We start from the raw sequence: 14,928 nt of genomic DNA on the forward strand, positions 1-14,928 counted from the left end.
ATGTTATTTTTTTTTTTTTTAATATCTTAAAGAAATACCTGAATTATTTTTTTTATTATACTATAAATCTGCATTATCCGATTTCGTCTTTTTTTTTTTTTTTATATCGAAAAAAAGGAAACCAGGAATTAAATATAAATATATAAACTGATCGACCATTAATTACTGGAACATTCTAAACAAAATTTAAGCTTCCACGTAAAAAAAAAAAAACACGTGGTTATCGAAAAAAGGATTTAAATTTTGGACTTTACCGGTAAATTTACAGATAAGTGATATTTTTTGTTGTTTTAAATTTGAGTATTTTATTTATTCATGTTTTATCTTCAATTTGTGATATATAAAACGTGTCAAACAAAATTAATTATTAAAATTCTCATAGACATTCCAAAATGGGGGGGTGAATTTATAAAACAACGTTTGTCTAAAATATTATATTTAGTTTATCGGAAAGAGCATAAAATTTTACATTCACCCTGAAAAAAACGTAACAATTGAACGAATAGGAAAATTTTGATAGATTTTTAAAGTTTAAAAATTGAAAAATATTCATCTCATAAAAATCAATTGATTTCACTACGTAACAAAATGGCTTCCCAGAGCGCACGCACGCACTTTGTAAACAATGTTTTTTAAACAATGAAAAATAATATTTCTATTATTTTTTAAACAACTTAAATAGTTTATTTTGGAAGCATATTCTATAAAGAAAATAAATAACCCACTTTAGAAAGAGAAATTACGAGTTTTCTATATTTTAATCGCAGTTTTCTGTTAGGGGTGTCAAAAATTCCCCCAAAATTCTGATACTGCTAGTGGTGCACTAGTACCAAATAGCCTTTCACTGTTTCGATCGACAACATTCCATGAGAGGTACGTACATATAACTAATCTACGGCCCCCTAAAAATATCCATAAAAAAAAAAATCGTAAAATAATTTCAAGTTCAAGCCAAAATAAATAAATTTAAAAAACAAACTAGGCTACACACGCAAAAATTCTTTCCTTGTAAAACTAACTGCTCCCTAAGTCGAACTGCATACAACATCGGAGCCGAGGGGTAGTGCTCATGTACATCAGCCAATTTTAGTTTTAAAAAAAAAAGTAGAGGATCACTTTTCTATAATAATTTAACGTAAAAGTGACCGCCTTTTTTTTATAGGAGACTTTCTTTCCACTTTTGGGAAATCTTTAAATTATCTCTAACGTTTAAAATTCCAGGAAACAAGTAGTTTTCAGGATATGAAGAAATGCACCCACTTTATGGCCACCTTTTATTTGAGGAGGATATACAATGATAGAAGATGTATAGTGTTTTTTTTTTTTTTTTTTTTTTAAAAACAGGTGCAGTTTAATTAAACATTTTAAGGTAACTAACCCGCCGACATTAATCGAGCAGAAGAGCCGTTTAAAATTTCACAATAATTGTTTACATTTGGTTGGGGGGGGGGGGGCACAACAGGTTTGTCTGTATTTGTTTTTTGATTAGGTTGAACTTTATCAAATCTATTAGAGTGTTAATAAAACTTCAGATTCTTTTAAACTCATGTTCACCTCTAACAAGGAATATTGCCACTTGGGCGTAAGGGGTTACTATTTACGACCATACCTAGGAAAGATAACCAAGATGTTGATTTATATTACATTTAAACTTCTGCATATCAGTACAGTCAGGCAAGCAGATAGCAGGAAGGAAATTCCGAAGTCTAGCTGTTTCAGGGAATAAGCTGTTAGAGTAGAAAGCTTTCTGGCATTTAGGGACCTCAATGAAGGGGGTGAGCTTTTGTTGCTAAGTGGGTTTGTTGGGGATAATTACGTCAAGGGGGCACAAATGCAAGGAGTTCATCAGCAAATTCCATTAAAATATTTGTAAAACAGGCACAGATGCAATATTGTGGTGATGGGACAGGGGTTGGAGCTTAATTGATAAAGTGGGATCTATTAGATTGAAAACTTTTCTCTCCCTATCCAAAAGGGAGAGACTAGTGATAAATGCATCAGCCCACATGTAGCAACAATACTCCATGCATGGGCAACAAGATTTGTATAATGATTCCCATTCCCAACCAAAACTCCAACACCGTTTCCATTTTATCATATACACAATTTTTTTTGATCCATTATGCTTACCCCTTCAAACTCCTCACTTCCCTCCTAGACTGGGGCAATTTTTATTTTTGTTATAATCTAGAATGTCCCTTTCATTTCGATTTTAGCTGAGTCATTTGCAACTTGCAGGTTTCACAAACAAATGCGTACCATACACTAGTGTGAAATAGGTCCTCCAATGTTTCGGTGATTTTTTTTTTTTTTTTTTTTTTTTTTTTTTTTTTCCAGAATAGCCAACAAAACAAGAGAAAAAAAATTATACTTCAATATTAGAACGAAAATGAAAGTATTGAATTTCAATTAAAACCAATCAATTTTCTTCAGACTTGGTTTACTTAAAGTTTGGTGTTGTCATTGTGGATTGCATCAGCCATTGTATTTGACATAATCATTATATAGCCTTCTGCCCCACACTCTTAAGTATGTGTGAATGCTAAGGCCCTACTTTTTTCACTCTCCTAAACTGGGGTTACTCTGGTCACCCAGAGTGATTTTTCAGCCATTACTAAAAATAATAATGCATAAATAATTCAGTAGTAAATATTTGCTGCTGCACCACAATGTGTCTGTAAAATTATGAAACCGTAAAGGACCTGGAAATTTTTTAAAATGCAGATCGTGTATTATTTATGCATTCATTTTTTTTATTTTTTATTTTTTTTTGTTTAATGACTTACAGTCACCCTGGATGCCCAGAGTTACTCCAGCTTACAACTTTTTGCTGATTTTTATTTATATCACTTGGAAACTCTAGTCTGATATTTTTGAAGTGAGAAGGCCATATAAATATAATTGTAAAATATTTCTTTAATATTTTTGGTAGAGAATAAGATTTTTCTTAGAATTAAGTGATAGGCATGAAATGGGCCACTCTGCATTTTTACAAATTTATTGAAACTAGCAGGAAAGTAGTTAATTCCTCAGAGCATGAAAATGAGGTTTTTGAAATGTCAGGTGCGATTGTCTAAACATTGTATTTGTTTTTCTAATTTGTGACTTTTTACAAAACAGTGGAAAATGTTTTGTTTTAAAAATGCCAAGAAACTACAAATGCAAAACTGATGTCAGATATGTTACTGTTGTCCTTTGAAGCCAGACAGTTTGGTTCAAGAATGTCCGAGCTGCTGCCAGAGCTAAGGGATCTCAAAATAAACCCTCTGTCGATGATTATTGCAGACCCCCAAACAAACGGGAGAGGAGGTGGCAGGAGAAGCTAGTCCTAATCATCATTGCATTAGATAAATGTTTGTCTTTCTAGCTTCACTTGTTGCATCCAAAGAAATAAAGTTTGTGGTTAGGTAGTATTTATTTCCTTCCCACAGCAAAAGTGTGACACAAGGTCAGAAGGGAGGGGCGGGGTAAGCCAGTGGTTCTAAAGGAGTACTTACTGGCCTTTTAAAAATTGTCTGGGCATTCACTCAGTAAGGGTGCTTTATGCAATAAACTTTCTTCACTGGAAAAATGAGATGCAACCACCTCGAAGAGTGGACCTCCTAGCATTGTTCCGGACTATACCTCCCCTAACGTATACATGGTCATCTGCTACCTAGAGATGACCCAAACTCTTTGACTGCGAGGATGTATCCTCAATAGTTGTGATAACTTACTCTGGATGTGCTAGGTAAGTTCATGATTATGTCACTCGCTTGTGACAGAATAGAGGACCAGTTAAAAGATAACCTCCCGGGCAAGGATTGACTTATCAGCTTTGAAAGGAGGTGGAATGATTGTGTCCGGTTTAGAAAGCCCAAGATGTTGACTTCAACTAACATTAAGCAAGGGCCGGAAACGCCCATCATTGATGTAAATTGCCCATCCACAATCATTAGAAACAAAATCTACATTATTAAACGAAATGTGTCCAGACAAAAACGGGAGCACTTTTTTCTTGAAATTTCAAATTTGTAACTTTTTGATTCAAAGAGAAATATTTCTATCAATATGGCATGGTACTATTAAAAAGCCATGATTTGCCAAAGATTGTCTTAGTCAGAATGAGAAAAGTAACCTTTTTTTTTTTTTTTTTTTTTTTTTTTAAAATCACTTTAGCTTAACCATGGCTGATACAAATGGAGACACTTTGACTGAGAGTGAGCAAAAAATCATTCGGCAGATTGAGGTAAGTTTTACTGTTCTCCATTCATTTATTTATACCAAAGATTTGCATTAAAATATTGGTAAGAAAACGTGAAATGCTATCTACTGAAAAGAAAATTAACTTCTTGAACATATGTGATTTTGATCTACTAAAAATAGATTGATAGGTTTAACAGCAACAGTAAATTGCATCATAAAGAGAGGAGTAGATGAAATTAAGAAATATACTAGATAGAAAGGAAAAAAGGGTAACTTGGGTCATCATTGAATCAAGGTTAAATTGTTTGAAGAGTGGGGATTGTAAAACTAGTTCGATAAAAAAAGGATTAAATTCAAAATTCTGTTTGACATCTTTTCTTTTAAACTAAGAATTAAATGTGCTATTCCCATCCATATGACAAAACAGATTAGAAATATATTACAGAACTAGAAGGCCGCCTGGCGTCGCCAGAATATATTTTAATGTATGCAGATTTCTTATTATAGGACCAATTCTCTATTGATTATTATATTGTACCCAATATAGAGTAGTGACCTGGTTGTAATCCAATGCTTATTATATTGTACCCAGTGTATAGTAGTGATTTCAAAACTTAAAATAAATGACTCGAGTGCAATCAGCTAGATTCTAAACCAAGACATAACATTCCAGCCTTGGTTGTTTAGGTTGAAACGTTTGCCAGAAATTACGTTATGACGTTAAAATTTAAGAATGTGGCAATTTAAAGTTTTAGTATGTAAGATTTAAGGACTCCCGGATGGTCCAGAGTTTTATAATTAGTTAGATACTAGTTGTACATACCTAGCATTGCCAGGTAAAAAGCATATTGCTGTGCAGAGGGTTTAGTCATATACTATTTAAGATACACCAAATATCCTAAGTTAGGATTTTCCTGAAACTTGACCATATTTTGGATTTTTGGAAGCATAAGTCATCTTCATCTATTAAATACAAACGGAAAAAGCTTCATAGCTTAAAGGGAAATAACTCTGGTTAAACTTTTTAAACGCGGCTGATATTGGTTATACTAATAATTAAAAATAAACTAAATTGAATGTAAATTAAATCAACTTGTATATTTCTAAATAGAATACTTGAACAATTCTATTTTAATTTCTATTAAAAGATTTTCTATAATGTAATATATTATGACATAACCTCTTGAATGTTGATTGCTTTTGAATAAATAGTGTATATAGAAATCACGCAAGAATAAACATTTAAGAGTTTTTCAGTATTAAAATCTATTTGTGAAACAATGTACCTTTTTGTATATATTAACCAAATTGTGAACAGACAGGAATACGACTTTATTATAATAGCTTAAGTTAGGCATTGTTTATAAAATAAATAGGCAAATTATGAGTGCTGATTGTGGGTGTTTACAGAATTAAAAAATGATGTATTATAGAATTAAATAAGTTTAAACCATTTTAATGTTAAAATAGGATGCGTCAAAACTTACATACTAATTTAGATTTATACTAGACTACCCATGACCCGTTGGGTCAGTATATTAGCTATGGAATTCATGTATGAGCGTGACACTTGGGACGTGAAAAAAAATTTTTTTTAACATAACAGAAACATTTCTATGAAAGTATATTAAAATGAAAAATCACAGACGGATCACTCAAACATGAAAAAATCCTATTCGTGTAAAGTTACCTATTTTTCTGAATAATCTCTCAAAAATCGAAAATTAAACATGATTTTCCTACGAATCGAATGCAGACGAAAGTTATTTAGCAGCAAAAACGCACATGAGCCTACCAATGAGAAATATAAGAATGAAAAACCCGTATTGGAATCCTTCAACCAAGTCATAGAAACTTAAAATCTAAAAAAAAAAAAAAAAAAAAAAAAATTAATAAAACCTGAAACAAAAAAAATAAGACCTAAATAAATAAAATAAAATAAAACTAATACTGAAACAGATTAGTAAATGTGTCAACAAATTCATCGTTCTCACACAACTATTTTGTATCTAGAAGTGTAAATAAAAAGGAAGGAAAAGGGACAGATAGAGTAGTAGTCTTGGCTTTACTACAATTGTTCTTATGTTTGTCAACGTGTTAAAGTTTAGTTGTAAGAAAATAGCGACAGTATAGTTGTAATAAAGAATAGTTGCAAAACATCCCCACTCTTCCCATGTTAAATAATAATTTCGAAATAATGTTAATATTTCAGTGCACAGTTCAAAATTTGCAAAAGAAGCGATTTGTGTTTATTTGTTTATGTTATGGGTTAATGTCGTAAACCGGAAAGTGGGTTACATCACTTGTTACAAGGTCATTTGAGTTTTATAATTATATAGATTGAGTGTTGGTGCAAGGCAAATCCAAATTAGATTGTAATCTCTCGGACGATATGTGCTATATGATATTTTGGAATATATCTGCTCCTTTGGGTTGGGATCATTCAGGGTGGGGACAAATCGTGCCCTATCTTTTCGCATTAATACTTGACTGTCTAATTTCAGAGCGAGCTGGATCTATACTTTTCTAGTCTTTCGATTTTAAATTAATATTCTCCTACCCTATTGTGATGCAATGGCTTCAATAGTAATTGAACATGGTTGGCCAAGCTGTTGACACAACTACTTATGTATGTACAGTAAATAGAAATGGTTTAGAAGCTTTTGGAAAACTATTAATAGAATTGTATCCAAAAACTTTAAAAATGATCAAAAACTGTAGGGCGATGTTTCTAATAATAAAATTGATCATTTATTATATTGTCTTCTATATGACTTAGGCATTACTTTTTTTTTTCTCTCTACTCCCACTGTTTTATTTTTTCTCAAGATCTCTTCGTGACTATCCCACAAAGCCTCTGCAGCCAACTTTTATTGGGCTGCATATTCCATGTATTCCTCCATTGTCCAATGACTAGCTTGGTTGAAAACTCTTGCCATCAATGCTCACATCTTTATTTTGCCCTAGTTAAAATGGATGCCTTTCTCCTTGATGAAGCCCCTTACTTTGATAAACTTAAAAACTAAGCCATCAAAATGTCGATACTAATTTGAATAAATTGTATAATTAAATCAACTTGTTTTAATTGCCTTTTACATTAATGCTGACTTGAAATTTTATTTTTCAGTATTACTTTGGAGATGTCAACCTTGTCCGGGACAAATTTTTGCAAGAACAGATCAAAGCTGATGATGGATGTATCCTTTAAAAACAAAAAAAGCTTGAATTACATCAACAATATCTATGATATGAGATATATATTTTTTTTTTTTTTTTTTAATCGGTCATGAGATAATTTATGAGAAAATAATTAGTTTATGTTAGTTATTCAACAAGTGTAGTCAGGAGCTACTAGGTGTGCAAGAAATCCTGTTGCTAGTAGAAAAAACCCTTTTTAGGGTTCTTGTACATGGTCATTTTTTTTTCCAGCTGGTTTCCCCTCATTTTGTTCAAGTGACTCACATTATTTTTGTTCCCATAATCTGCGACTGTTCTGTACTCTTCCTGTCTCTACAAGCCTTTTATGAAAATCTGACTTGCAGTTGGACTAAATGTATCTTTTGTTCCTTTTCTTCATCTCATTTGAACATAAAGTGGCAATGAGATCATAGGTATACAATATAAAATATAGAAATGTGTATAGGTAGATATAAAGAAAACTTAAAACATTAACTAAAGGTGTGTGTATGTATATATATATATATATATATATATATATATATAATATATATATATAAACATGGAATAAGTGAAAAAAATAAGACGGGATCAGGGTTCGTGCAGTTGTAAAGTCCTTGAATTTTGACATTGAAAAATTTTTGAAAATATGGAAAATGTATTGAAAGAGCCTTGAAAATTGTATTTTATGTCTAGTGTCGAACACTAAAAATATAATCAAAATAAATACTATTTAATAATCAAAATAAATACTATTTAGCTTTTAAGTATTAAAAATACCATTAAATATTTTTTAGATATTTAAAATAAAATAGAAATACATTGTTTGGAAATTGCAGGCAGAATAAAAAAAAAAAAAAAAGAGGCATTACTTTTGGCACGTTCATCATATATTAAATAATATTCCATGTCCAACATCTAAAAAAAAAAACATTGAAATTCCTTGACTGTAGTTTTACCAGGGGTTCCAATGGAAACTATGCTTAAATTTAATCGTTTGAAGATCTTGAGTGACGATGAGAAAGTCATTTGTTCAGCGATTAAGAAATCAAAATCTGGATTGATGGAGGTAAGAAAAAATTTTAAGTTTTTGTTTCTCTTCGTTTTTCTTCCTTCTAGATTTAAAATGGATTTTTTCTTTTTTATAAAAGAAACCTTGCTAACTTTGGAGAATGTATAACAAGTATGGTTTGAAAAGTTGTATTTGATTAGCATTTTAATTTCAAGAAAGAAACTAATTGTAATTTTGGATACATTTTTCTCTTTGTAGTGAATAATTTTTTAAATTGAAAAATTAAGTTATGGTGATGAGTCCAAATTTTTATTTATTTTTTATGGAATTTAATGTTATGTTATGTTTAATAGCGGGCAATACTAGGTACCTCTGCTGGCAGGAAATATAATTGAAGGCTTCAAATTTAGAAAACACTGAAGAAAGATGACTTGAAGATTAAAGAGACGGACGTCTACACTCAACTAAACTAACAATTTACCAATTAACACGAAAGATTAAAACAATGAAGCAGTAAAAACAAACATTATCAGAAGTATACCAGCTAAAGAATTTTCAAAGAAAGTATAATCAAACGTGTGTAGTGTGAACTCAAGTTGCATTAGTTTCAAAAATGTGATTAATAAAGTTTATTTTTAACCTTTTTGACATTATTTCATAATTTCAACATAGCATAAATGATCTTCATTTTTAGTTACATATGAAAACTAGTGAAGGGTACCCGGCGTTGCCCGGGTGTTTTTCGGAGTATGTGAAAAAACCCCAAAAATGTGAAGAAGAAAAAAACGAAGCCTTCACGACGCGCAGTTGGAAAATAGTAGAGTAGTGTTTAAAAAAAAAAAAAAAAAAAAAAAACAGGTGCGCGTTTTTGATTGACGTGACAGCGATAGGTATTCAGCAGTTAGGATTTTGTGCAGGATAGTTTTGAATGAGGTGAATAAATCGGTTTGTTTGTTTTTAAAAACCCGCTTCCTGTTTATTAGGAGGAGCGAAATGAAAGCTACAGTCTGATATGACGAAGTCGACATTGAACAAACGTTACTTAGCTCTCTTGAGATAACTGGCTTTTGGCCTGTGATTAGAGTCGAGTTTCGCTTTTTTTTTCTTTTTTTTTTTTTTTTTTATACCGAAAACCGAATGTAACGCGTGCCGATGCGGGAAATGTGGAATAATTAACGTTTGAAAGTCAATAAAATTAAATAGACAGGCGAGCTCCGTGGGTAACTCTGAGATATTACAATTTATAGATGATATAAAAAGTTTTAAGAAGTTGTGAAGCGAGCAAGCGCTTCTCTGAAAGAAGCCTTTTGTGGACATCGGGGAAAAGCGTACATACATACACACATTTTCGCTTTTATATATATATAATATATATATATATGTGTTTTGCTGCTAAAAAAAAATTGGCTAAACCAAGGAATGTGTCGCTTTTCTTTTTTTCCAACAGTGGGAAGAAAAGTAAATAGGAACTTTGTATAAGATACGGTTGGAAACTTTAGTTTTTCAATGGGTTATTTTATGGTGCAAATAAGGAAGGAGCAGAATCACTCTTAAACTAGTGGAGCAGGGGAAAGTCCTTGAAGCAATCTTGGTACTTGTGAAGTTTTTACAAATTTTTTAAGGATTTTTAAGCTATATTCAATTTTTATAATATTTGTCAAGTGACAATATAGAATAGTTAAAGCTTAGAATGATTTTATAAATAACACTAATTCAGCATGGTCTGTAAACTGTACAAATACTGCAACCTTGTTAAAATATTTTGCAATCAGGATCATGGATAACTGGAACACAAGGTTGAGCCGTCTGATTCTGATTTGTAAGAATGTGCGGAGTTGATCAGATTTTTTTTTTTTTTTTTTTACTTGATTCTGAGTAACATTATATACAACTAGTTATTACGGTTATTCTTGGCATTTGTATCGTTTTATGGTTATAATTCTGTTGCTAACAAGCTTAGAAATTGTGAGAGAAGAGAAGGGGGATAAGTTTGCTGAGAAGAAAAAGAAAATTGAGTAAGATGGACATTTAAACAAATATGCAACACTGAGTCTGCTTAATACTGAAATGGGTGATCATTTGGAAATTCCAGGTGATATATGTACTCTCCGCTTATCTCAACATCGTTTCCTATCGGTCATGGGCCGATTCAGGTGTGGTTGAGGGTTGGAAAATCCTTGCCACACAATTACACACACATCTACCCTTAACGGAGTGGGCATTGTCTCTTGAGACTGGATGGGGCATCAAAGCAGTTTACTGGAAGATTTGTATTAAATAAAAAGTTTGACATGAAACAAATTAGATACCTCTTTTAGATGTGTGTAATTTTAACGTTCTTTGATTTTGTTTTTCTCTCAATTAGGTGAGTGAAGATATGACCAAGATCCGTCGTTCCACTTCAAAACCCCTACCTGAGAACACACGTGAAAGACGTGATGATCTTAATGGTAGAACCATGTATGTGGTAAGTAAGACTTCATTTCTCATTTGAGATAAAAACATTTTAAAGAATGTGAAAGAAAGATATATATATATTTATATAATACAAGGAAGTTGTTTAGAAATAGCTTTGATAATACTTTAAAATATCGTAAAGTGGGAGATGCTGAAATCTACACAATCTGTGATTGGCCAAGATCACATGTTCATAGAGAGGTGTATTTAGTTTAGTATTGGTGACTGGGTGATAGTATCTGCTATTTTCTCATCCAGAGGTTAAATATAATTTATCGCTTTCAAGTTATCAAACGAAACAAATGTATAAATATTTGAAGATATTAACTCCAAACAAATGACTATTTCCCGTTAATTGACTAAAAGTGTCATTGTAAAACTTTTTTACTTGTTACTAAATCACCACATAAAGGCAATGACAATCTGTTTGTTGAATGAAGAATATTATCAGGATTGAAAATCTTCACTTACCACCTACTCCAAATAGCCAATCCTGGAAACTGCAGTTTTTCCCTCTTTGAAATGTGAGAACTAAAGGACAAATAAGGGAGAGTGCAAGAGTTACAAAGATGCTGAAAGTAAATTGAAGACTCACTTTTTATTAAATTTATTATCGAATGGAAACTAATGTACATGGTTATAAAGAAAACAAAAAAAAATTTCAAAATCGATATTTAAATATTTGTAGAAGGTGCTCAGTTAATAGAAATGGTAGAAAGACATGAAATATTAAAATTAAAAATATTTTTAACAATTTGTCAGCTGTAGTAAAGAAAAAATTTTTCCTATTTAAATATGTGGGTCAAAGAATACTTGATACTTTTCCAAATATCACGTTTTCTCTTGATGTCATTTGTTTTAAATAACATTTATTTTTGTCTGTTTGTCGTAATTCTTGTAAAGTTTCACAATGTTTGTCAAACACCCTCTTAACAAAAAAAAAAAAAAAAAAAAAAAAAAAATCTCGCTTAATCCTATGTCTAGCCCTATGTACAAGTGGCAAGTCTCCTAAAACCTTTAACCCTAACAATAACGCTAAGTACATGTGGCAGAGCTCCCCACCAAACAAAATTCCATGTTAAGCTACATACGACGAGCGGTTCTACGCATGCGCCAGATGACGTCATGACCTGATTTACTTTAAATAGTTGAAAAACTGAACAAATTTCATGTACGTCGCGTTAGGTCAGTTGATTAGCACATTGGTTCATTATCTAAACGTTTTGGATTTGAATCGTGGTGCGAGATGTCTTTTTTTTTTTTTTTTTTTTTTTTTAATACTTCGCTTATCCACACACTCAAAAATACCCGGGTACCCACCGATTTTTTTATTTAATATCGAAACCGGCTTATTTAAGCCATTTTTCACATGTTCGTTTTTCTGTTTTCATTGTTAGTTTGCCTTACATTAGTTCCCCCCCCCCCGATGCTTTGATTACACTTGAATATTAGTTTATGCAGAATCGAAGCAACAATATTTAGCTATCAGATAAGTACTATATTTAAACACTCATGTATTAGTTACAACATTGAATCCGATTCATTATGGTAAATTCGTGCAGGCATCTTATCCGGATTGAAATGTGTGTGTGTGTGTGTGTGTATATATGTATATATATATATAATCTCAACATACAGTCCTGTTTTGTATCACAACTCCTCAGTGCCGCTAGACTAGCACCTCTCCCAAGCCGAGGATTGAACCTAGAACCATCGCGTTGACAGTCAGCACTTCTACCGATCGACTTACGGGAGCGGCGCCCGTAAATTATTTTACCATTGTCCACCATTTTTACAATGCTCTAAACGCTTGTTTATAAACAAATAGTGAGTGTCGCATTTATTTTTCAGCCAATTAAGTAGCGGGTGAGATTATTTACGAAAGTGCTCTACCCAAAGGGAGGGGGGGGCTTAAAATATTTGTAGTCATCAACATGGTCCTGTTTCGTATCACAACTCATCAGTGCCGCTAGGCTAGCACCTCTCCCAAGCTAAGGATTGAACCTAGAACCATCGTGTTGACAGTCAGCAGTTATATATATATATATATATATATATATATATATATATCACATTTTAATCTAGACAAGACAATTGGATTTGCACATACTCTTATATAAATATTTGTTCAAATTCTTTGTACAAAATGTGTAGGTACAGTAGTTTTTACATTACTTTCAAAAGCAGGTTTTAAATGATTTCTCGCTTTTTATTTTCATATAAACTGAGTGTTTAATGAGAAAGACATTAAAACATTTGGCACTTCTATATTATACAAACGGAAAAATTGAATTTCAAGTAAAACAAATGGTACCTACATAATTGTTGCAAATAGTAACATATCCAAAAATTATGTGAAACAATCGGGTAGAAAAATAATTAATGAAAAACTGTTTGCGGTAAAGTTTATATGGGGAATAAATTTTGTCCGACATTTTGAATTACGTTCGTGATGTAAGCAACAGAAGGTAATTATCTCCTGTCAACTTTTCTCTTTTAGTAAGTGTAATATAGTGATGTCACTTCCTTTCACAAATTTTTTTTACATATCAATTTTAAATGTTTATCTGGAGAGTGTGTGTTTGCTCATAATATTTAAAGACTTTTATTATTTCTCTTTTAACAGAAAGGATTTTCTAAGGAATCTACATTGGACGAATTACTCGCTTTCTTTGATAAGCAAGGCTCGATAGAAAATTTGATTATGAGGCGGGATTTTGATAAGAAATTTAAGGTAAGTTTTTCATTCTCCATTAACTTTGTTTTATATATAATATATCTAACCAAAAATTTGTCTGCTTTCTTTATAAATCATGTAAGAGCTGCTTCATTTTTTGAGCAACTATATCCATTAATTCGATGTGCAGGACTTGCATTTTTGGAAGGCTTTGTCATGCTGAACAGTCTGATCATCCGTTTATTTTGCTGGACTGAAATAATTGCTTGATTCCAATACCAGCTTTTGTGTCAGTTGAGCAATTTCAGTTAGTGGCTTCTCTATCTAAACAAAATCACAACTCCAGTTTAAAATGAGTAATATATATATATATATATATATATATATATATATATAATTTTTTTTTTTTTTTTTTTTTTTTTTTATAGAGGGAATTAAACCTGGAGTCTAAAGAGCAGAGTTTATTTTAATGTATTAGTAAATGTATTACTACTTTTAAAAGAAAACAATGGCCATTGTACTGTAGATATATAATAAGCTCAATAGGTATAGATATCCTAGAGCTATATTAATATTAAAACGATTCATAATTGTGAATTAAAAATCAGTTTCAAAGGGAAAAAACAAACAAAATCAACTTTATTGTATGTTCGTTTTATTGAAATTGACAATAATTTGACAAAAGTTTTGTCATTTAAATATAGTCTCTTTATCAGCAAAAGTAGGGGGGAGGGGTAAAGGCACCAAAATAAAATTAGCATTTTACTTGTAAGGCAGATATCCTTATTTAGCTGCATTATAAAATTTGTTTTAAATTCAGTCCATCCTCTCGCATCGAAGACAAGATATAACAGCATGCCATACAGCAAATGTTCGATCTTAACTTTTTATTCCAAGTGCATTTGGTTTTCCTTTCAGGGCTCTGTGTTTGTCGTGTTTGTTAAGAAAGAAGATTTTGATACATTTTTGAAAGCTGAGAGCATCAAGTATGGTGATGTGGAGCTCATCAAAAAATCAAGGTTGGTAATTTTCTTTTTCTTTTTCTTTTTTTTTTTTTTCTTTTTTTACAAACTTTAGTTATTCTTACAATGGTAGTTGGGTGGTCCATGATTGTGTACAACCTTTCCTTAAAAATTCAATCCCTACTCATTAGGCATCCAGGAAGTAATATTCTCTGAATTTTGATTTGAGTTTAATTTAATTAAGCTTTGAATTTGAAACGTTTTCTAGAATCAAAATGGTGCAATTGGTTTTGATAACAATTAGATAGAATAAGGATTCTATGCATATAATTTAGTGGCATTATATTGATCTTCATAAGCAGACGTAAAACTGCTGCAGAACTTCTGTTCTGGCAATTAATTTTACTCATCCTAGATGAGTATTTTAATTATATCATTAAATCGAATATTACAGTAGT

General features: G+C 31.4%; 1 protein-coding gene across 3 annotated transcripts in view; it reads left to right on the forward strand.

Moving 5' to 3' along the window:
• The window catches only part of LOC145248156 (lupus La protein homolog B-like), a 35,880-nt gene that overhangs the window by 6,569 nt on the left and 14,383 nt on the right, over nucleotides 1-14,928 (forward strand). For all 3 annotated transcript variants that reach the window (XM_080109981.1, XM_080109982.1, XM_080109983.1), the window contains 6 exons: nucleotides 4,159-4,228; nucleotides 7,313-7,382; nucleotides 8,325-8,431; nucleotides 10,740-10,841; nucleotides 13,458-13,565; nucleotides 14,427-14,527. In XM_080109981.1, the coding sequence (XP_079966107.1) occupies nucleotides 4,166-4,228; nucleotides 7,313-7,382; nucleotides 8,325-8,431; nucleotides 10,740-10,841; nucleotides 13,458-13,565; nucleotides 14,427-14,527 (551 nt within the window). In that variant the 5' untranslated portion in view covers nucleotides 4,159-4,165. The remainder of the gene's footprint in view (nucleotides 1-4,158; nucleotides 4,229-7,312; nucleotides 7,383-8,324; nucleotides 8,432-10,739; nucleotides 10,842-13,457; nucleotides 13,566-14,426; nucleotides 14,528-14,928) is intronic.

The sequence above is a fragment of the Euprymna scolopes genome, chromosome 26 (assembly GCF_053919585.1).
Source record: "Euprymna scolopes isolate OS-2025 chromosome 26, ASM5391958v1, whole genome shotgun sequence".
Lineage (NCBI taxonomy): Eukaryota > Metazoa > Mollusca > Cephalopoda > Sepiida > Sepiolidae > Euprymna > Euprymna scolopes.